This window comes from Electrona antarctica (assembly GCF_951216825.1).
Source record: "Electrona antarctica genome assembly, chromosome: 8".
Lineage (NCBI taxonomy): Eukaryota > Metazoa > Chordata > Actinopteri > Myctophiformes > Myctophidae > Electrona > Electrona antarctica.
This window is the reverse complement of record NC_136789.1, coordinates 23,908,510-23,930,047: the sequence shown is the minus strand read 5'-3', so window position 1 is coordinate 23,930,047 and position 21,538 is coordinate 23,908,510. Positions and strand designations below refer to the sequence as shown.

At 45.2% G+C, this 21,538-nt stretch overlaps 1 protein-coding gene across 1 annotated transcript in view; it reads right to left on the bottom strand.

The window, feature by feature from the left end:
- pdlim4 (PDZ and LIM domain 4) overlaps nucleotides 1-21,538 on the bottom strand; it is a 56,237-nt gene that overhangs the window by 10,991 nt on the left and 23,708 nt on the right. Inside the window, exons 3-5 of the mRNA XM_079508715.1 lie at nucleotides 18,077-18,158; nucleotides 3,499-3,800; nucleotides 386-570 (exon numbers count right to left, since the gene is read on the bottom strand). Coding sequence (XP_079364841.1) covers nucleotides 386-570; nucleotides 3,499-3,800; nucleotides 18,077-18,158 — 569 coding nt within the window. The remainder of the gene's footprint in view (nucleotides 1-385; nucleotides 571-3,498; nucleotides 3,801-18,076; nucleotides 18,159-21,538) is intronic.

Sequence of the window (21,538 nt, the reverse complement as noted above, 5' to 3'; positions counted from 1 at the left end):
CTGGGAGAAATTGCAGTGTGCGTGTGCGTGTGCGTGTGCGTGTGTGTGTGTGTAGTTATTTACAGCAGATGTTACATACAGTATACAAACAAACGTGATAGCCAACACAGGGGCCATCCACATACTAGTGTGTGTGTGTGTGTGTGTGTGTGTGTGTGTGTGTGTGTTATGTTATTACAGCTGACTGGAGTTTATTGGTCGCGGTCCGCGGTCATTAATAATTCCAATCCAATTTTCCACCAGGAATAACTTATAAGCCATTTTTGCACTTCCATTTGTATGAACTGGAATATATAATCACTCATTTTTCACATGTGCACAAACTCGTGCATGTGCGCACGCGCACACACACACACACACACACACACACACACACTGAACCCACCTCCATCCTCAGCCTCCAGTATTCCCTGGAGGTATTTGAAGGATCCGGACTGTTTGGGTTCGGTTACGGGTTCTTCATAGTCCTGCAGCATCTTGTACACGTCAGACTCTGTGTCAAAAGCGTTGCCGTTGCCATTGGTATTGCCTCCGTTGCGGGGCACGGGGGAATGCACGGGAGGCTCAGGGCTGAGGGAGATTAAAGAGAGAACAAGACATTAATGGAATAAAGCTTGGGGAGGCCTGCTAGATGATGGATGACACTATCTTTAGTCTTCAGTCCAGACTTGGGAACGATCAAAGCACTGCTTCTCAACTGGACTAACCCTAAATACGTAGTTGTACGAAAGGCTCACAATGTGTCGAATTAATGGTAAATGGTGCATTTATATAGCTTTACAGAGATTGTGCATTACATTCACACACAGATTCACACACCGATGCCAGATGAAACCATGCAAGGCACCAACCTGAACATCGGGAGCAATTAGGGGTTCAGAGACAGAGTCTTGCTCAAGGACACTTCGACACTAACTCTGGGGGAGCCCGGGTTCGAGCTGGCAACCTTGCGGTTGCCATCCGGTCACTCTACCCCTGAGCCACTGCCCCCCCCGAATCACATCTTTTATATATAACTTTTTACCCCCTTTATTGATGTTTGCATATAAAGGCCCAAAATAGAGACCCCAGTGTGAAAGTGGTTAAATAACTAAATGCTCACTATCGGTGTTGGTCATCATGCACAATACAATCCTCAGTGTAGGGTTTGAGGGTACAATCTTTTTACATTTTCACACGCACAGGTCTGGTCTAAACATTACATGATCCACTTTTGGGCTCCTGGACCACTGGTTGAAGATCAACTCACGGGGTCACTCACGGGGTAGCCTGGAACTCACCTATGCTTTCTATGGCATAGGCAGCTCCCGGCAGGATCCGCCGGCAGAAACTGTGCGCAGCTGCTGGACATGAGACTAATTACTTAGAGCGACAGAGAGCTAGAGGAGTGTGTGTGTGTGTGTGTACGGGTGTGCGTGTGTGCGTCAATTTAACAAAGGTGCAGACGATCAGAAATCAGCAGAGAGTGATCGACGTTTGCGCTACTCTATGCCAAATTGAAGTGGACTCGGACCCAGACCTTTTTTTCCTCCCTGGAAATAAAAACGTCTGGGTTTCCGAGGCTACTCATGGGGTGTCAAACAATGCGGATTGTCATAACTTCAAAAAGGTTTAGAGTGAGTCTTAAAACCTCGTCTAACACAAACACGAAATGGATAGAAAGATTTAAAAAAAAATGGGATGATGTGAGCTTGTCTTCTTTAGCGGGGTCTGGTCACTGTAATTCTTTTTAAAATATTTTGATAAAGCAGCTGGAGTCCTGATGTGGACTCCTGACTGAGACATATGGAATGCAGGGAGTTGCAGTACAGTAGTCTAAACAAAATTAGATTAAAGCATAGAATGACGTTTTGCCTGATTGCTGAAACGCAAGTAGTAAAATGTTTCTCAGCAGCAAAGGGAAGTCTGGACAGTTTTCTTGCTTTTCTATTATGTCAAAACAAAGTGTGCAGTCTCAATACTGAAGCTGTGACAGCGGAGATACAGAATAGAAGAGGTTTCAGGCTGGACCCAATCCTACGCCAGCAGCAGGTAGAATGTTTACTCGGGAAGGAGTCCGAATCATCCATCAAAATATAATGACTCCCTTACTGTAGGTTGCAGGTTACAACTTTTTCCGCCCGCACATTTACAGTACCCTCCGTCCCCCAGTGTGTTCCCAAACGGAGCAGGATGTATCTGTCATTTACTGTTGACATTCCACCTTCGTGTGTGTGTGTGTGTGTGTGTGTGTGTGTGTGTGTGTGTGTGTGTGTGTGTGTGTGTGTGTGTGTGTGTGTGTGTGTGTGTGTGTGTGTGTGTGTTGTGTGTGTGTGTGTGTGTTGCGTGTGTGCGTACGTGCGTGAGTTGGCGTCGAGTGTGAAGTGCAGGTTTGTGACGCATGCAGCCACGGTATCTGACATGGTTCTGTGAAGATCAGCACAGCCAGTGATGGATCAGTGTACTGATTATCTCACTCTGATACGAAACATCTTGTCTCCCGACAGCCCTACAGGTGCCTATGAGGTTCTGAACAGTACCATTTTGTGTGTGTGTGTGTGTGTGTGTGTGTGTGTGTGTGTGTGTGTGTGTGTGTGTGTGTGTGTGTGTGTGTGTGTGTGTGTGTGTGTGTGTGTGTGTGTGTGTGTGTGTGTGTGTGTGTGCCATAGAAAGAATTGCTCTGTTTATTTGCAATATAACTTGAGAACGGATGGGCAGAGTTTTATGATTTGTAGAAATTTTCGATTGTCTGCCTCAATGAAATGCTTAACTTTGTGGGTTGAAATAATCAAAGGCCAAGGTCATGGACTGACTTTTAGCTAAGTACCGTGCCAACGCGTGGCATTATTGTCATGAAACTGGGAAGGGGAATGATCAGTAGGCTGCCCCGAAGAGACTATTATGTTTTATGTGAAAAGAGTCGAAGGTCAAGATCACAATGAGATGTAGAAAAAGACACGCTGGTGTGGGCATGCTTTGCACCCCAAGGCGCATTTTGTTCAAAGTACTGTATATAATGCGTGTGCATCATGTGTCTCATCCATGCATTAACTCTGTGTGCATGTGTCTCATCCATGTGCATCATATCATTCTGCGCACATCATGTGTGTCTCGTCCTTAGAGTATATATTAATAGAGACGGCACCCGGAGGAAACCCTGAGACCAAATGGACATAGTGGCCGAATTTGGTATTGCAGTGCTGGCCCAAACACATGAATACGCTTGACTATCATTGCGCACGTTCATGATGACACGTGAACGCTGTTTCATACGTGAACGCGTGCAATGATAGTCAACGGCAGCGCGTTCATGTGTTTGGGCCCAATCCATCCCAGAATGCACTCTGTTCCTACCCGGAAGGAGGAGTGAAATCGCCTCATGCGCTTTTGAGCAACTTAATGCAAGTGGATGGGAGGAGAAATCCGGTGCCGTCTCTATTAATATATACTCTAAGGTCTCGTCCATCTGCGCGCATGTGCGTGCCATACATACATACATACGCCGGTGTGCTTCATCACCTGTGTGTGGCGTTCATGCTGAGGCCTCCCATCTTGCTCGGCAGGCATCGGTCTCCGTTGTGCGTGTTGTTGTGCGTGTATAGCCCCGCGGCGTTGTTGTACTGAGCATGGCCCGTTCCGTTGTTCCCGTAGCCATAGCTGTGGTGGCCGTTGTTGGGTCTGGCGTGATGGCCGTTGTTCATGATGTGGTTTGGCTGGGGCGACTGAGGCGACAGGGGCGACAGGGGCGACTGAGGGGGCTCGGGGGTGTATGAGGGTTTACGACCGTAGCCGCCGTATCCACTCGTAATGGGACGGAAATTCTGTAAGAAAAAAAAAGAGAAAACAAAATAGAAGAGAGAGACGTTTTAGAAGAGGGGAAAAAAATAAGGACGACAGTAATGACATTTACTGGGATCAAAATATATAAATAAAAGAGAGTGGGAAAGAGACAGAGGCAGAATGATGCCAAATGTACTTGTCTGTATGTCTCTCTCTGCTACACTTCCCTCCTCCTCCCAACACGTGGCACCCAGTTTACACACACACACACACACACACACACACACACACACACACACACACACACACAGTTGCACCGCAATGGAAATAAGCTTTCTAGTGCTTAAATCCTTCTGACAGTTATGTACAAATATGTTCATGTATATGCTATTTTGGCAATACAAAAACTCAATCAACCAACCAATCAATCAATGAATCAATCAATCAACTTGTAGATTATAGGAAAAGAAGGAAAGGGACACAGAAGAAGAGATAAGGAGGAAGAACAGAAGGTGGCAGTTCTCTCAGTTTCTCCCACCATTAAGTTACCTGCATTCACCTGGTAACCTCGCTAGGACTAAAAGCAGTTCTCATAATTGCCAGCGAGAATGAGAATGAATCGCATGAGAGCTAGAACTCTATGGTGTTGTGTGCTGTGGAGCCATTAAGGGACCTGCCATACGTTTTTGGTTGCGGAGAGAAGAGGAGACACTGACAGACGAGATGGGGATTAGGAAACAAACCTAATGATGTTCCAACTGGAAAAGCCACAAGTCTTTAGAGGCGACAAAAGAGGTTGTTTCCAAATGAAGCTTTGCAGCCCTGTGGTCTGAGAATACATTTCTCTGCTGATTGTTTTGTACATCTACTGGAATGGTTAGTTGTTTGAGTAGCATAGTTTTTCATAGTAGCAGACTCGGTAAGTAATACAGCAATATTGTTAAAATCTGTATATACTGTATAGACCTAAGCCGAAAATAACTGATTGACAAGCAATTGTAATGCAATTTTTGCCAAATGTTCGCCACAGAATAAGGATGCTATATATAGGGCTGTGGTTAAGTCACTCCACTCCATAAGCAGAGAAATACAGGACAGACGCACCACCAAATTACATTTTCAACCAACAAATACTTTCGACCGGGACACTGTTTACAGTCATACAGATAGCACGGTACTTTTAATGGGCTGGCTTTAGAACAAACAGCTCGGTGACACAAATGACCGCTTCAGCATTGACCACTACAGGCGCAGGGCTATCAGCACGCACTTGACTGATAAGGGTTATACTGCCGCCGCTGGCTGGTCTGACTCTGAGCAGCTGAACTACATAGATAAAAGTGCATTGAGAAGTTTTGCTGCGGTGATGTCACCGCCTCTGATAGCGTTTTAGTGCTCTGGAGTATCGGTCTGGACTGGTGATAGCCGGCGGTTTAGAGTATCGGTCTGGACTGGTGATAGCCTGGGGTTTAGAGTATCGGTCTGGACTGGTGATAGCCGGCGGTTTAGAATGACTGGTGATAGCCGGTGGTTTAGAATGACGATTGCAGGGCCTGCACATTATCATAGCCCTGCACTGTAAACATTTCAGCTGAACTGAAGTGACTTGTTTACAAGTTGGGCAAGACACTGGGAAGGATTGGAGGCTCATTCCTCGGAGGAGGATTGTTGTTGCTTCAAGCCGCGGGAGTGTGTGTGTGTGTGTGTGTGTGTGCGCGCGCGTGTGCGTCCATGTTTGCGTCTCTGTTTCATGTGCATATTTTGTTTCTGTGTGTGTGTGTGTATTATGTGTACTGCATGTGTGCATCTGTTCTGTGCGTGGGTCTGTGTGTACTGTCTACGTGGGTCTGTGTGTTTGGTTTAGTGCCTGGTCCACAGGAGGTAGGAGGTTCGGGGTGTTTACAGACAGGACCCCTGTCCTCCCAACAGATGGAACTGCTGCATGTAATCCTGTCTTCACCCCCTTCCCTGGACCACACACACACACACATATACACACACACACACACTTACACGCGACCACACGCGTGTAAGTGAAAAATACCATTTCTAATAAGCACTTTTCACAACCCGGCAGCAGACCCCTCCCCATCAAGCCCACATAGTGTCAACTTGAGAGAAGGGATGTCCAAGGCCTTGTCTCCTGCAATCAGAAGACAGATGGATTCACAGACATCTGAGACCTTTCGCCTCGTCCTCTCCACCAACCAACCGCCTGACAATGAAGACGAATAGATCTGTAAGAACTAAATGCTTTCGTCTCCTAGGCGTTGAGGGTTTACGGTTTGGAGACATAAATCAGCACTTCAATTCAACTATACAGCCCCCAGAGCAGACTCTGGTTGGGCATCAGACCAAAACACTCGTCCTGGTTTCCACTACTAGACCAGACCAGACCAGACAAAACCACTTAGAACTAGACCAGGACCAGCTAGGACCAGATATGACCTGCTCTGTTTGCCTCCATGTCGCAACGATCTCCATATTAAACAACATCCTGCTTCCAACATATATAGGTGATTTATTTCACAATCTGGGCTTACTTTCAAATAAACAAAACACCTATTAGTTTAATGCTGTGTTAAAATACAGGGCATTCTTCTGCCTGGGTAAGCCTTAGCTGGCTCTGCAATACAAAGGATACTGTACACAGACGCACGCACACGCACACACACACACACACAAACACTTGAGTACTTGAGTCACCATTACAACACTTCTCGAGAGACAGATAAATGGAGAGTGAGGCTGATTCCAAGCATCTCTCACCAGATCTTCGCTTTTCACTTTCACTTTCAACTTGACCTTCATTTTAAAAGCCACAGCTGTGAAGCAAAGCTAACTGGTGCTGTAGTGTAGGTCACTGGTTCTCAATGTGGGGTTCGGGGACCCCCAAGTGTCCTTTATAGGGTTCAACTTCCAGGCGGTCTATAATGTTGCCGTCTTAAAATGCTGTCCTCACAACTTCAAGTATAGTAATAGAAACCTGTGTGAGGGGGTCTGGGTGGGGAGCTCTGTAGAGTATTGTATTATGACGGTGTTCCTGTCAGTGACATGACAGTAAAGTTCTGACATCTATGACTTCTAATCTGTGTAAACACGGCCTGTGGACGAAGGCCAGGGCAACGTACGCATGCACACGCGAGCGCGCACACACTAACACATACAGTACCACCACACATGACACAGAGAGAGAGAGAAGGGCCATGATTGTTTGTTGAAATGTTGCTTTTAATGCAGGCCCCCACACACACAAAAAAAGAAGAACGCATTATTCGTAATGCGTTGTTTTCTTCTTTTTTATTTTTTTCAAATTTTTCCATTTCCACTATTCTTGTAATATGAATAGTGGAAATGGCAGAGCTCGTAGAGCTGAAAATGTAACATTTGTTGAATGTTAAAAATGTATTTGTTTTCCCCCTGAAAATATTTTTTTAATTGAATTAATTACTACTACTCACTGCTAGACAGATAGATACTTTAATCATTGATCTTGCGGACATTCATTTTGTGCCAAGCAGTCTTCAGGACACAATAAAATCACAATACACAGACAGATCACACAATACATTGACAATACTACACAGCTCCTCTCCTGCAGAGAGGGAAAAGGGTTCTATAATGTTCTATAGCTGCATTCTATTCATAAATGAGTTCGTTAGACTTCATGATGAGCGCCTCTCCACCAATCCAGGAGTGCCTTTACTCCCAATTGCAGTGCCAGCACTGACATGTGGTTTGGTGTGAATGTTTCTGTTTCAGCTGACACACACAATACACACACACACACACACACACACACACTCACCCCAACACAACCCTTTTTTTTGGGCTCGCTTTCCTACAACATGCTCTTCTCTGGGCTTGCACCGTCTGCTGCGAATAGATATTTTGCTGTGAGCGGATGGCAGATTTATATGGCAGCACATCTGGTGCTGAGCTTATAAAAATGCCAGTTTGGTAACATTGAGGGCCCGTAAGTGCTTTCAAGTTGCTCTTAAAAGTATGGTGGCCGCCTATACTTTCATTAAAGAAATCAGCCGTAAGCCCTCTGTCCCATTAAAGAGATTGATTCTGCTTGTTTCCAGGGCATGAGAGCGTCCAGGTTGCAGTGGAGGCCACACCTTGGGGTGGCAGTCACGTTCAAACGTCCACAACGTCAAACCTTATCACCTTATAAATCACCTATAGTTACCTTATCTTGCTTTCCCCACATAGTCAAAACATTTTAAAACGTATTGCGAGTGGGGAGAAGGGTTTACACGGCTCCAATCGCTCCATAAACAAAAGACTACACGTGGGACTTCCATATGATATACGTACGGCCTTATCCTAATCTCTCTTCATCTCTCACTCTCACATTACATTTTTCACCCTTGAATCTCGGGGGACTGCTCTGCCTGACGGAGACACACTGGGAGAGGACGAAGGACAGACCACACTGACGGCACAGTCACTTGTTTATGCGAAGCAGCTCAGTCTGCTTGTAAATCCAGAGAGCCATCACATTTCACTGACCTGCGTTGTGAAGATGTAGCAAAGCGTGTGTGCGTGTGCGTGTGTGTGTGTGTGTGTGTGTGTGTGTGTGTGCGTGTGCGCGCGGCTGCGTGCGTGCGTTTTGAGAAAGAAAGATGTACAGTAGGAGAAAGTTTGTGTAGGGGTATTTGTTGTGTTTGCCCATCCTGGTGGCCAGAGGTATTTGTTGTGTTTGCCCATCCTTCCATCCTGGTGGCCAGAAATAACTTTGGCGCAGACTGTTTCTACAAATCACAACAAGATCTATTGAATGTTCATGTTTTTTTTTTCAACAAAACAACATTGCATATCAACGTTTCCAGATGCGGGCCATGTCAACTCAATCCTAGATTTACAAGTCAAGTACAAAGTAAAATGTTGAAGTCGATTATAACAGATTGCTGTCGTATCGTCATACAAACCGAACGGTGCTGATTCAGCAGCAGCTGGCTTCGCACTGCTCAGCACGGGCCTTCACTCGGCGCGGGGATTCGTTCGGTTCGGGCATTCACTCGGTTTGGGTATTCACTCGGTTCGGGCATTCACTCGGTTTGGGTATTCACTCGGTTCGGGCATTCACTCGGTTCGGGCATTCACTCGGTTCGGGCATTCACTCGGTTTGGGTATTCACTCGGTTCGGGCATTCACTCGGTTTGGGTATTCACTCGGTTCGGGCATTCACTCGGCTCACGCCTCACTTGGACACGGCTCAAACAGGGCTCAAGCCTTGAAACGTCAAGATTCAACAGATCCACGGTTTGCTGAAACGTATAACTGCAACGTTTTCCCCCTCTGGTGATTGGGTTGCTTTGCCTGTATGTGTACACTGTATCCCATGTGTGTATGTGAACACTATGCATGTCTCTTTGTTTTTTTAACTGGGGCCCCTTTTAGCCAGGAGTCACGGCCGTCCTCAATTCATCAACCTGCCAAAACGCTACACTTTTTGACTTATTAATAAAGGACTGGGACTCTAGAATTACTGCTAGAACCTCAGCCCACAAACCAAAGAGTCCGGTCAGGGAGTTTGTAGATGACAGGGAATGGAGGCAACAGGGGACGGGGGGCGCGGGGTGGGGGCAGTAGAGGGGAAAGGTGGATAGATCCTAATTGAAATCATATGCATGTCTTTAGCCGAGGACTTATTAGACCTCCGCATCAATTACCAGTGCACGCCCAAGTGACCCTCAAACACACACACAATACATTTGGGCCCACAGACACACACACATGCACGCCCGTAGACACCCGCGCGCATGCACACACATGCATGCATGCACTCGTACACACACATAAACAGAACCCCTGCCTGGCCTTTCCACCCCCTGCATAGTAAAAATCCCCTCCGGACCTGAGAAATTAAGCCTTTCACATGGCGATCTGCACCAGTAACCAAACACAAACCAGTCCATGTATTGCTCCCTTAATTCCCTGCAGCCTGGCCCTGGTGCGTCTGTGGGAGGAGGGACAGTCCAAATCACTGGAGAGCACCCAGGAAAACACTATACGGTATCTCTAGAATAAATATGCCCAGGGTGGCACGGTGATGTGACAAGCAAGATACGTAAGCGCACTGTGAATAGCCTGTAGTTTCGCGTTGATACATTCTTTCAGTCTTTGTCGAGTGGAAGGTTCGTGCAATGAAGTACATAGTGTGCATTTTGAGGTAAACCGTGAATTTCAAGCACTTTCACTATGGGCAACACTTAGTTGTGACATCACTGGATTCTTGATTCTAGCTAGGGTCTAGCCGAGTCTCTGGGAGGTCAGTGGGGCAGAGGCAGGAATCAACCCAGAGCCCAATAGCAGGTAAAGTGAGATCACAATGTGATATCTCTCAGCGCACATGTCATGTGCACTGAGAGTGCTAAATATTAGGACTACACATGCCATCACAAATTGACTGACCAACACAATCTAGGTGAAAAAGCTCTGATTCCTTAATAATGTATAAGCTCATATAAGCTAGATGAAGACATGTATACGGTATGTGAAGGAGCGTAGGACTGTGAAAGTATTGTGTAGACTTGAGACAGAGACTTGATATTCGAGCATAATAATAATAGTAGTTTATTTTATTTATTTTTCTAGACCAGTATCCTGTTCCTGGCTCCTGTAATGATCTCCTATGATTGTATCTACAAAGGGGGCTGAGGTTGTTGTGCTATCTTTTGACAGTTGACTGTGCATAAGGCTGGGAGACTGTGAGCGAGCGCAGCAGAGAATGATCTCAGTGACCCCATCCGCTCTCCAACACGCTGACAGCCAGCGAGGGCCTCCTTGGGGAGAATCCCAACCACAGATTTGGCCACCATTTCTAGGCATTAGTGGCTGATTAGTGAACACAAACAACCGAATAAGTGGGGTTGATAATCTCAGAGCGTCTGCATCTGAATGCATGTCAACAACAACAACAAAAAGGTCTTTCTACTTAATAGTGTTGCTATAGGTTCCTGGCTAGAGACGGAGAGGTATTTGACCAACAAAATATTTTAGCAACCTGCAGGGGTAAATAAAGCTGTGTAAAGTCCACATTTGTATTCATTCAAACGTATGAAACCTTCAAGGCACTTTATGGTGTACATTTAAATCTATTACTGGAACTTTATACTGTAGTGTGTTTTTAAGGCGACACACTTTTAACATTTAACTAGCCTGTAAGTGACTCTACATTTGTTACTCCATTCATTACGTTCTTGACATGTTACTTTGTACCTACAGTATGAAACATTGTGTTTATAGCTCTGGGTCGTACCCTTGATACCCTCACGCTGTATTGTGAACTTGCTGGCCTCTTCTTTTTGTTCTTTTTTTTTTTTTTTTAAAAGCAGATGATTCCCCATGACAACTATAGGGAAAGTATAGAGCCTTTGTTCCATTCATAAAACAGATCCGTATCATGCACACTTTTTCTCAAGTCAAACAAATTCCAAGCACTGAAAGAATTACAGTCTGTAAGTCATGCAAGGACTGGATCTGTCAGCTCCTATTAATGTTAGCTCGTAGAATTGGGCCTCCGCTGCCAGTTTCTGGGCTGAGAATCGGCGAGGCTCGGGAATGGAACCCTCGATGACGTGTGTTCCAGATTTCCCGAGCTTCCGCGTTCTGAGGCCTCATTCTTCTCCGCGGGGCCAAAGTGCTTGGCCACAGTAGCCATTACTTTAATAACACAGCAGCACGCATGAACAGCATTCTGGTGTCATTCGCCAAGGAATAATGCTTAACATTAACATTGACCCTGTGGGGGCATCGTCAACTACTCGAAGACCCACAGTGAAGTTTTGAGAAGGAAATTCTAAAGTTTGAAGAAATAACAGTACGTGATATTGCTTTAGCGTTTTAAAACAATAGTGTTCCAAAGAGTAAATATCCATGGAATGCTGTTTGACAAGTGAGAAAGAGGCTGTTTCTGTGGTGCGGATTCAGTCATACCCACCTCTCACATTTACTGTATTCTTGTAGCATTCGTCATGAGGATTCTTTTTCGATTTTGTGAAGGTATAAGAACTTAGTTCTAAGGATTTTTTGACGAAGCCATTTTTTTAATGTAAAAGGATATGTCATCATTGTCTCCATGAGTCATGTGTATTATTGTCCCTGGCCTGTCCAGCCTTGGAATCCAGTTTGTTGGAAATGCATCATGCTTCCTTTCAGGTTTTCCCCCGAAATGGAACAAAACAAAGGGGACGCTCCAAATAATGTCTCAGAGGTGGTCATATCCAAAAATATAGCCCGTCCTCAAGCTTTTATGAGAAACACCCACGTTCCCTCAGTGAAAGGAAGCACCTCACCGCCACCACGTGTCACTTCCTGTTCGGTAGCTCATTCCCAGGCACGCCGCTGGAATTTCCAACGTGACGTACGTGCTGCTAGAGAATACGGAGCGCAAGGAGAAGGAAGTGTCAAATAGAAGAGGAAATATCACATGCAGTACATCATGAACAATGACCTGAAGGAACCGACAGGAGGGAAATCGTTCAGGCTAGTTATTGGGCTATGCATTGTGGTCAGCGGTATTTCTGCAAGGGAAAGCACTTTGCGATGCTACCTCTGCATGGATTGATTCTCTGCTCCTCCGTGTTGTTGGACTGGGCTGGAATACACTTCCAAGGAATTCTTTCCGTTGGTTCGAATCAGGGATCCACAGACCCCTAGTGAAATATATATACTGTAGGTTTTACGTTGTTAAACACAATAATAATGAATTGCATTTTTATTGTGCTTTTCCAAGTGCTCAAGGCGCTTTACAATGATTCATTCATTCATACATTGGGAGGTGAAGCGGCGAACAGTCGACGCCAGCGTCCTCACTCCCCACATTCACACACCAATGGTGGCAAGCTCACACCGACCAACTCATTGGAGGCAATGTAGGGTTCAGTGTCTTGCCCAAGGACACTTCGACATGTGGACAGGAGCCGGGATTCGAACCTCCGACCCAGGGATCATTGGACGTCCTGCTCTACCTCCTGAGCCACAGCCACACCTTGTGGGCTGTGATCTCCAAAACGTTCTGATGCACTCACGATACACACACCATTTTTAAAAGATTAAGGCCCTCTGGTTATTGTGTCTGTCAGTTGTGAGCATCTTTTGCATTGCTCTACCACCAGACTGCTCATTTACCGTCGCTATAGGCATACGCACAAGACGCACTGTGCATAGGGCGACATGCCGAGGGGGGCGACAAGACGCACTGTGCATAGGGCGACATGCCGAGGGGGGCGACAAGACGCACTGTGCATAGGGCGACATGCCGAGGGGGCCGACAAGACGCACTGTGCATAGGGCGACATGCCGAGGGGGGCGACAAGACGCACTGTGCATAGGGCGACATGCCGAGGGGGGCGACAAGACGCACTGTGCATAGGGCGACATGCCGAGGGGGGCGACAAGACGCACTGTGCATAGGGCGACATGCCGAGGGGGGCGACAAGACGCACTGTGCATAGGGCGACATGCCGAGGGGGGCGACAAGACGCACTGTGCATAGGGCGACATGCCGAGGGGGGCGACAAGACGCACTGTGCATAGGGCCACATGCCGAGGGGGGCGACAAGACGCACTGTGCATAGGGCGACATGCCGAGGGGGGCGACAAAATGTGCCAAAAAGTACCAAGCCGATCCTCATATATAATATTTTTTTCTGCGGCTCCGCTGTGCAGCGCCCGAGTGTGTGTCCTCCAGTTGCATGCATGCTGCTCAGGGCTGAAGCAGCCCCTCTACCCTGCTCAGGGCTGAAGCAGCCCCTCTACCCTGCGTGGTCTAGCAGTGAGTTTAAGTGTTATTTGGCACCAACAAGCCGATCTGCGTGATGAAACGCAGCGCTCTCGTCTGGGGTGGGGGTGGGGTGGGGGTGGGGGGTTGCAGCACAAACATAATTTATGCGTAGGGCAACCAATGGTCAGCGACGTTCCCTATACACTTATATCTGTGTGACTGCAGGCCAACGCAGACTCACACAGTTCAAATTCTGGTTTGATTCAGCAGCCTGCAGACCTCCCAAAGTGTGCATTGTCTCTAGTGTGTCCGGGGAACAATCAGTATTGTTGTGTGTCGGTATTTTCCTACAAGCATATCCCAATACAGTGGGGGGGGGGGGGGGGGAGAGAGAGAGAGAGAGAGAGGAACTTTGGTCTTTTATGGGCCCTGGGGGAGCGGATGTTTCCCCCCCCTGTCTCATGCTAAAAGGAATCCACCTGAGCGTGACGTTAAAGTGGTCCTGACTCTGCAGTTTCCATCGGTCGAGTTTCACATTATAAAAGGAGACACCGCAGGGACTTCTACACTTTAAAAACGAGACCGAGACCACATGAGATATTTTAGACTGGACAAAGATGACGAAGAGATAAAGAATCTCCTCAGGAATAGCATGAGATACAGTAATTTGCCATTCTTACCCACAAGCAGTCCTATCATGCGTGTCTCTGTTTGTTTGGTATTTCCTCATGTTAATCAAAGCAAGACCAGAGCTGATGCTGAGACAGTGATAATGGGTCTCCCCAGAACTAGAGAGACTGTTGGCGCTGTTTTTCCTTTCTTTTTTGACGATGGGTTCCCAGATTGCCCCAGAACTGAACAGAGAAGACTAAAAACATAGGGACCTTTCACCTCATACATCACTGGAGGGATTGTGCACATTGTATCACAGCCAATGTGTACATGATTATTACATCACTGAGTAGCCAATAAACTACTCCAAGAGGCTTCTCCAACATGGACGAGGATCCAAGCCATAAATTCAACTTTGCCTGTTTGTCATTTCCACAAGTATTCTGTCCGCACGCTGCAATGAAATGCTATAAACAATACAACGCTAGTGAGTCATATATGGCTGCATTGATCTGATCATGAGAACTACCAAAGGAATATAGACACAACATCTCATTGTAAGGGTAGCTCATGAACTGCTGAACTCATTCCCATGCCCACCTCCATTCAATCTGAGTGGATACACACAGAATAATAATAGTTCTTTAAAAGTTGATATGGTCAGTATGGAGATCCATCTCCTACTATAGAACCATTCAATGTACTGAATGGTTCTTCACATTCCTCATATGGTTCTAGCTGATCTTTTTGTCATTTTTGTTATGGTTCTCTGAGGCACCTCTATCCACCTTGCATCCCATTTTTTTGTGAACGTTCAACAAAAAGAAGAAAAGCTCACAACGCGTTGTGAGCTTTTGTTGAAGTGGTTAAGGGTGAGAACCATAAAAAAAACATGGTTATTATTTAAGCAATATTACACGCAAAGGGGACGTGGTTTGACGTCATTAATGCACGCCTGCGATGCTGCATTGATGACATTAACCCCCCCCCCCCCCCCCCCCCCCCTCGAGTGTAATATTGCAATTATACAACAGTTACTCTTAAAACTAAGAGAATCGCTGAAAAGTTATAATTTTTCAATGACAGATGTAATCACTACGGCCACAAATGTCCCAAGAAATTAGCTAGCCTCGCCACCGCGTCTGCTGCGCTCTGAGAGAAAAGCACGGCTGAATTGTTTTGTTTTGATTAGGCGTTGAAATCATGTGGTTTGAAGCACGGCTAGAAAGCTGTTCAACCAATCAGATTGCTTCCACAAAACGACCTGTTGTTTAATAGTTTATTACTAATAGAGAATCTAATAACCAGAAATGGTTATATGGTATTTGGGAGTTGGCACTATTATTTTTCTGGGTCTTGGTAATACAATACTTGACTGTCTGCCTTGTATGGCTTCATACAGCCATTGGTGAAATGACAGATAGGCTTCATTTCAGGCATTTTGTTTGCCCATCTGTCTCCTCCTGACATGAAAACAAGCCCACAGTGCAGTACACTGAGACATGGGGCTCTCCCCATGCCTTGCGCCACAGCTAAAGGGACACACAATACATGACAAATGGTTTCTGTCACATGTCTGGGTCACAGTATGCTCATTGTGTGGCTGTTTCAATTACACTTTATTCCTCGGATTCTGTGCACATGTGAGGGCACGCACAGCGGGGTGTTAGACGCACGCGCACACAGAGTACACAAACAAAAATGACACACGCACACAAGCCAATGGAAAAAACCTCCTACGCACAAATAAACACGGGGCATGTGAATGCTATCGGTTCACAGCCTACACAACCACACACACGTGCATGTACAGTACACGCGCACGCACGCACACACTCGCACGCACACACACACACACACACACACACACACACACACACACACACACACACCTCATCTTCCCTGTCTGCCTGCCAGCACTGGGAAAGTTGGAGGAGATCAAGTGCAAGAGCTCATCATGCCTTGAGTATCCGTTTGGCAGCTCGTACGATTGGAGAACAATCAAGATACTATTTCAAAACCACTACAGCGAACAGTGGGACGCATTATCTCACTCATAACCATGTGAACGATAGCGGAACCGCAAACGGTTTCGCTTGTTGCCATGGATGCTTCTTGTGAGATAAACAGAGGCTGTGGATTTCACACCCAGGCTACCACTGAGTCATCTAAGTAGTAGATGCTTAGTCTAAAATAAAATCTACCGGTAGTTGAAGACAACCCAGGAGTTATTTTAGTTTTGGATTTAGCCTGCATAGTTTGCTGGTATTTCCCTCTACAAAAAATGTATTCGCCAAAAATAGCTGCTTAGGATACATTCCGAGCCATAAACGTACAAAACCGTATAAAACCCAGTATTTTAATGCCATACACGTGCATGTACGTTTTACAGTCTTTATAGTATAGTATACATTAAGTGATCTGTGTGATGTTCACCGCATAGTAGCGCTTCTCATTGCTATGCACGATCCACTTGCCCGTACCAACATGGCGGCGCCCATAGAGTCCTGTAATGGCGGCAACCATTGGCGTTTATCTCCGAATTGAGGCTCAGATGAGGTGATATGAGGTGAGACACGATCTTATGAGCTCAATAAAAAAAATAGCGCGAGGCTCCGATTAGCTGCAGATTAGCGTTTTTCATGCTAGTGAACGATGTGATCATGCGACCGACAGAGCGAAGGGTAGTACTTCCGGTTCGAGAGCCGTGTCACAGGGTCCTCTTTGTAGTCCTTTTTGTAGTTTTTGTACAATATATCACAACACAACTGTTCTGTTCACCCCCCTGAAATGTTGTGTAGGTCCAGTAGTATCACAAGTGTGTTTGCTAGTTTCAGGTTAGTTATTATCGTTTTGAAATGTTTTGTTTTAGTTTAGCTTTTTTATTTTCAGTATTTGTTCATGTTCAGAATAGGTACTAAACACTACCCTTTTGATGACAATTGGTTTACAGTCATGTAGACATCCATGTGCCCCAAATGCCTACAATGTCTACATGCTAGATGCTTTGCACCCAAATTGACAAAGGAAAACTTAGAACATATGTATATTCTTTTCTATAGCAGTTAGTTTTGTAAGCACACAATAGAATTTCAGTTGGTTTATTCATTGTTCGTTTTTGTTTTTATTTCATTTTAGTTTTCCCTGATCTAGTTTTAGTTTTCAGTTTAGGCTGCACTGCTGAGTTAGTAGCTATGAATTCCAAATAAGCTGCATACTATATTATCATATTATCATATGTATCATATTTGAAAGCCGTAGATGCTAGTCTAAATAGTTTGTCTAAAATCCAATGGAAATCATACAGAGGATATATTACACTGCCATTAGTTTCACCCCAACAACTGTCAAATAATCTTTTCTTTGGCCAGTGTGGTAAGTAGCAGGAGTTTATACTAGAAGAAAAACGTTGGCCTAAATCAAGCCCAGTGACTCTTCGAGTCAAGTATCCTTTTCTTTTGGACAGTGTAGCAGGCAGTAGCATTAGGTAGTAACAGTAGGAAGTATTAAATGCAAGTATTAATCGAGTCTTGCATAAATCATGTCTACACCATGGAGCAAACCAACTCTTGGATCAATGTACCGCAACCCTGCATACTTAACACAGGACTGTATTTCCCAACCAAGCGTATAGACATCTATGGACCTTTCAACCACACTTAGGATGCTTGGGTAAAAATGAGAGTATATTTTTGTGAAAGAAAAATACTTGAGGTGTGGTTATCATTAACCTGAATTGTTATTGTTAACTGGTTGGGTTAAGTGGCATCTCACTGTTTTGCAGTCTGAGCTAGCCAAGACATGGACACAGCTAGCTATAGATTCAGCTGTGAATGTACAGAGCTTCTGTACATTCTTTCTGCTGTAGCCTGTACTGTATGTGAACTTGACGCCAGAGAATAAATATCATAACTTGGCATGATCACATGGAGTAAACAGGATCACTTTACTTGGAGTAAACATGCTTACCTGAGAGTCTGGCTCCATGTAGGGGCTTGTCTTGCCGTCTTCGCTAACTGTTGGCGACCACACTCTCTCACCTGATCCTGACCTGAAAGACGATACAAGAAAACAAATAAATATCCATGTCATCAGTCACACCCCAAGGGGAGAGTCGATCTGAACATGATACATCATTGTTTGCAAAAAGCTTTTCTAGTGCACATCTATAGTGTGTTTTAAACTCTTAATGCTGGATCTGTGTTTCAGTACAAAGTAAAAAAAGACAAAAATGAAATGCCATTTACTTTCATCTTACTTATGTGACTTAACCACTTTAACTCTGGTGTACTTATTTTGGGCTCGTCATTAAGTCAAATGTTATTTTTACTTTTTGAAAAAGTAAAAAAATAAAACAAAATGGCATAAGCTCACAATGCGCCTGGGTTGCGGTGTGGGCTTGTGAAAAAGAACCTGTCTCCTGTCCTCCAAAACAAACCTTATTACAGTATTTCTACCGTTTTCATATAATATGTTTTGGCAGGCCTTAAGATTAGGAGGGGACTAAAGCTGCATTCCAGCTACTAGAATAAAGATAAGTCACCACGTTTTGCTGCCAAATCAACTCACAAGCTCCTTGGGAAATTGTGAACGCACAGTCATATCTTTCTTAAGATTACCAGTAATAGGCTCAAGTCTATTTCACTTTTAATAGGGAAACAAAATGTCTGATAGCTCCACGGTAATAAAGACATACTGTATACAGTAGTACCTGGTAATCTCTCTCAGTGGTCTTCTGGTGCATGCTTATCAAGCAGCGCCACACAGAATTTATTGCTTCCATTTAAGAAGCAGCTGAATAAAGTGCTTTGGTGGATCTAAGTAATACAATCGCCAGGCTCGTAAAATACTGCAGGTCATCTTTCCTTTTGAATGCATTACACTGTAACGGTGTGATTTACTGCTTGGTATGTTGAATCCATTGCGGTCTATGGTGAAGAGAGCATTACTGTTGTCTGAATACTTTGTGGGCATGTATACGCCGTGTGGCTCCGGTCGCCATGGCATTTACCATTAAGTAGTAAAGAATCCCATACATGAAAAGGATTACGGCATGACATCACACCAGGCCTACTGAGAGACGAAAGGGTGTAGTGCCTTGTGTGTGTGTGTGTGTGTGTGTGTGTGTGTGTGTGTGTGTGTGTGTGTGTGTGTGTGTGTGTGTGTGTGTGTGTGTGTGTGTGTGTGTGTGTGTGTGTGTGTGTGTGTGTGTGTGTGTGTGTGTGTGTGTGTGTGTGTGTGTGTGTGTGTGTGTGTGTGCGCACGCATGTGTGTGGTGAGTTTCCCTTCATTCATCTCGCTGTGCTCCCACTCATTCATTCACACCTCCATCCACTGAGACCTAAAGACCCCTAACCGCAAAGGGATGGCAACAAAGAGGGTTGTGTAGTATGCGTGCGTGCGTGCGTGCGTGCGTGCGTGCGTGCGTGCGTGCGTGCGTGCGCACACACTCTACTGGTGGAAACTTGACGTCTTTAGAGGTGAGGTCATGGGCCTATGCAGCTGGCAGAGCGTTGGTCGTTCTGAGGCAATGTTTCAGATATGAGACATGGAGGTGTTGGTATCAAGGCTCCGAGTGTCTGACGGACGCGCAACAGCCTGGGCGTGGGACGATGCCTTGCTAATGGGATCCCCCCCCTTCCCCCCCATCTCTCCAACCCTCGGATGTCCTCGGCTGTTGATGATAAGTTTTGTTTCCGATGGTGACCGCCGGCCGCGGCACAAGTGCCTCATTGAAAGCGAGCGAAAGCTGGGTCTCTGAATGGCCAATTTGAAGTGACATTTTGGGGAAAGTGCAGGACAAAGAGCCATGGAACGCGCCGTCGCTGCCTCTGTACAGTGATAATGGAAATGAGGACAGCAGTGGAAACTGTGAGAGGCAGAGAGAGCGAGAGAGAGTTCAACTTGACCTTGACGTCCCTGTTTTAGGAATGTCATTATGAAAAATTATATTTTAAGAAATTCATAAAGGATGCCAACCTATTCCGGGTTCCAGTCCTAAAACTACCTGATCTTTTTGACATGACATATTGACATTTGACATGACATTTATTCATATACAGTAACAAATAGGTTATATAGTCAAAACGTATACGTTTTGACTATCCTGTTGTGCTAATTATGAGGTCCTTTTGTCCATTTATTGTATAATTCTGTTGGTCTGTATATACTACAGTTATGCTACTGTAAGACCTATCCACAAACCTTTACTGTGCTTGGTGAACAACGTGGTTCTAATTCTGATGTAAATATGTCATGTTAATGGGCCGGGGCTAAGGACTGTCCAGACTCGCTCTGTTGTGCATCATTACATCACAGACAATGGGTTGTTGTTTTTGGATTAGCCGCTTTAGTGGGTCGGAGGGTCCTCCAATATTGAGTCAGTGTGTGAGGGATTACTCGCTAAGAATATGGTCTGGGAGACATATTGAACGCTGCTGCTCAGCCCTGACCAACTGCTGCTTCACATTCATCATCCTTCTCTCTCTCTCTCTCTCTCTCTCTCTCTCTCTCTCTCTCTACTCTCTCTCTCTCTCTCTCTCTCTCTCTCTCTCTCTCTCTCCTCTCTCTCTCTCTCTCTCTCTCTCTTCTCTCTCTCTCTCTCTCTCTCTCTCTCTCTCCCCCCCCCCCCCCCCTCCATGTGTCTGAGCCAGAGCTAAATATGAGCGTAGAAAATTCTGAGGTTTAGTCAAAGTACAACAATAAAGCACACATATATATATATACGGCAATCACGTTATTTGTCACGTCTTCATCAGAATGTTTGAGGTTTTAATAAAACAATGTAATTGTTATATATATATATCCGTGTGCTCCAGTGCTGTAATTTCGGAATATTGGATGTACACGAATGTGTATAATAACTATAACAAAAATTATAAATATGTCATTTTGAAAATCATTCTAACTCAAGTGGATGGCTGAGTCGTCCATATCTCAACTATAATGACACCGAAAGTGGTAAATTGATACCAATTTTCAGAGCAATCAAAATCCATCCAAATTTACAGGGTGTCACGATCAACTCAGCACTCAAGTTCCCGTTCAACATATTCAGAGAACATCATTCATCAGTATGGATGCTCACATCGTTATCGCTATCCTGTAGTTATCATTCTTCGTGTAGACGGCCCTTAAACCTGATTCATGATTGTGCTGTTCTAAGAGCGCCAGACAGGCCTGCTTGTTTCCTTTCTCTGTGGATGGGTTAGAGTGCCTGACACTTCTCCCTTCAAATAAATGAGCATTTAGTAGAGAAAGCTCACCACATGACCAAATGTACAAGCAGCCAGTAATGAAGAATGAAGCAGCCAGTAATGAAGAATGAAGCAGCCAGTAAGCAGCCCGTGGAACAGTAAGGAAAGCACCAAGACAATAACTGCTGTGTGCCTAGAATGAACAGGTATAATAATAATAGACGGGGCATTGGGT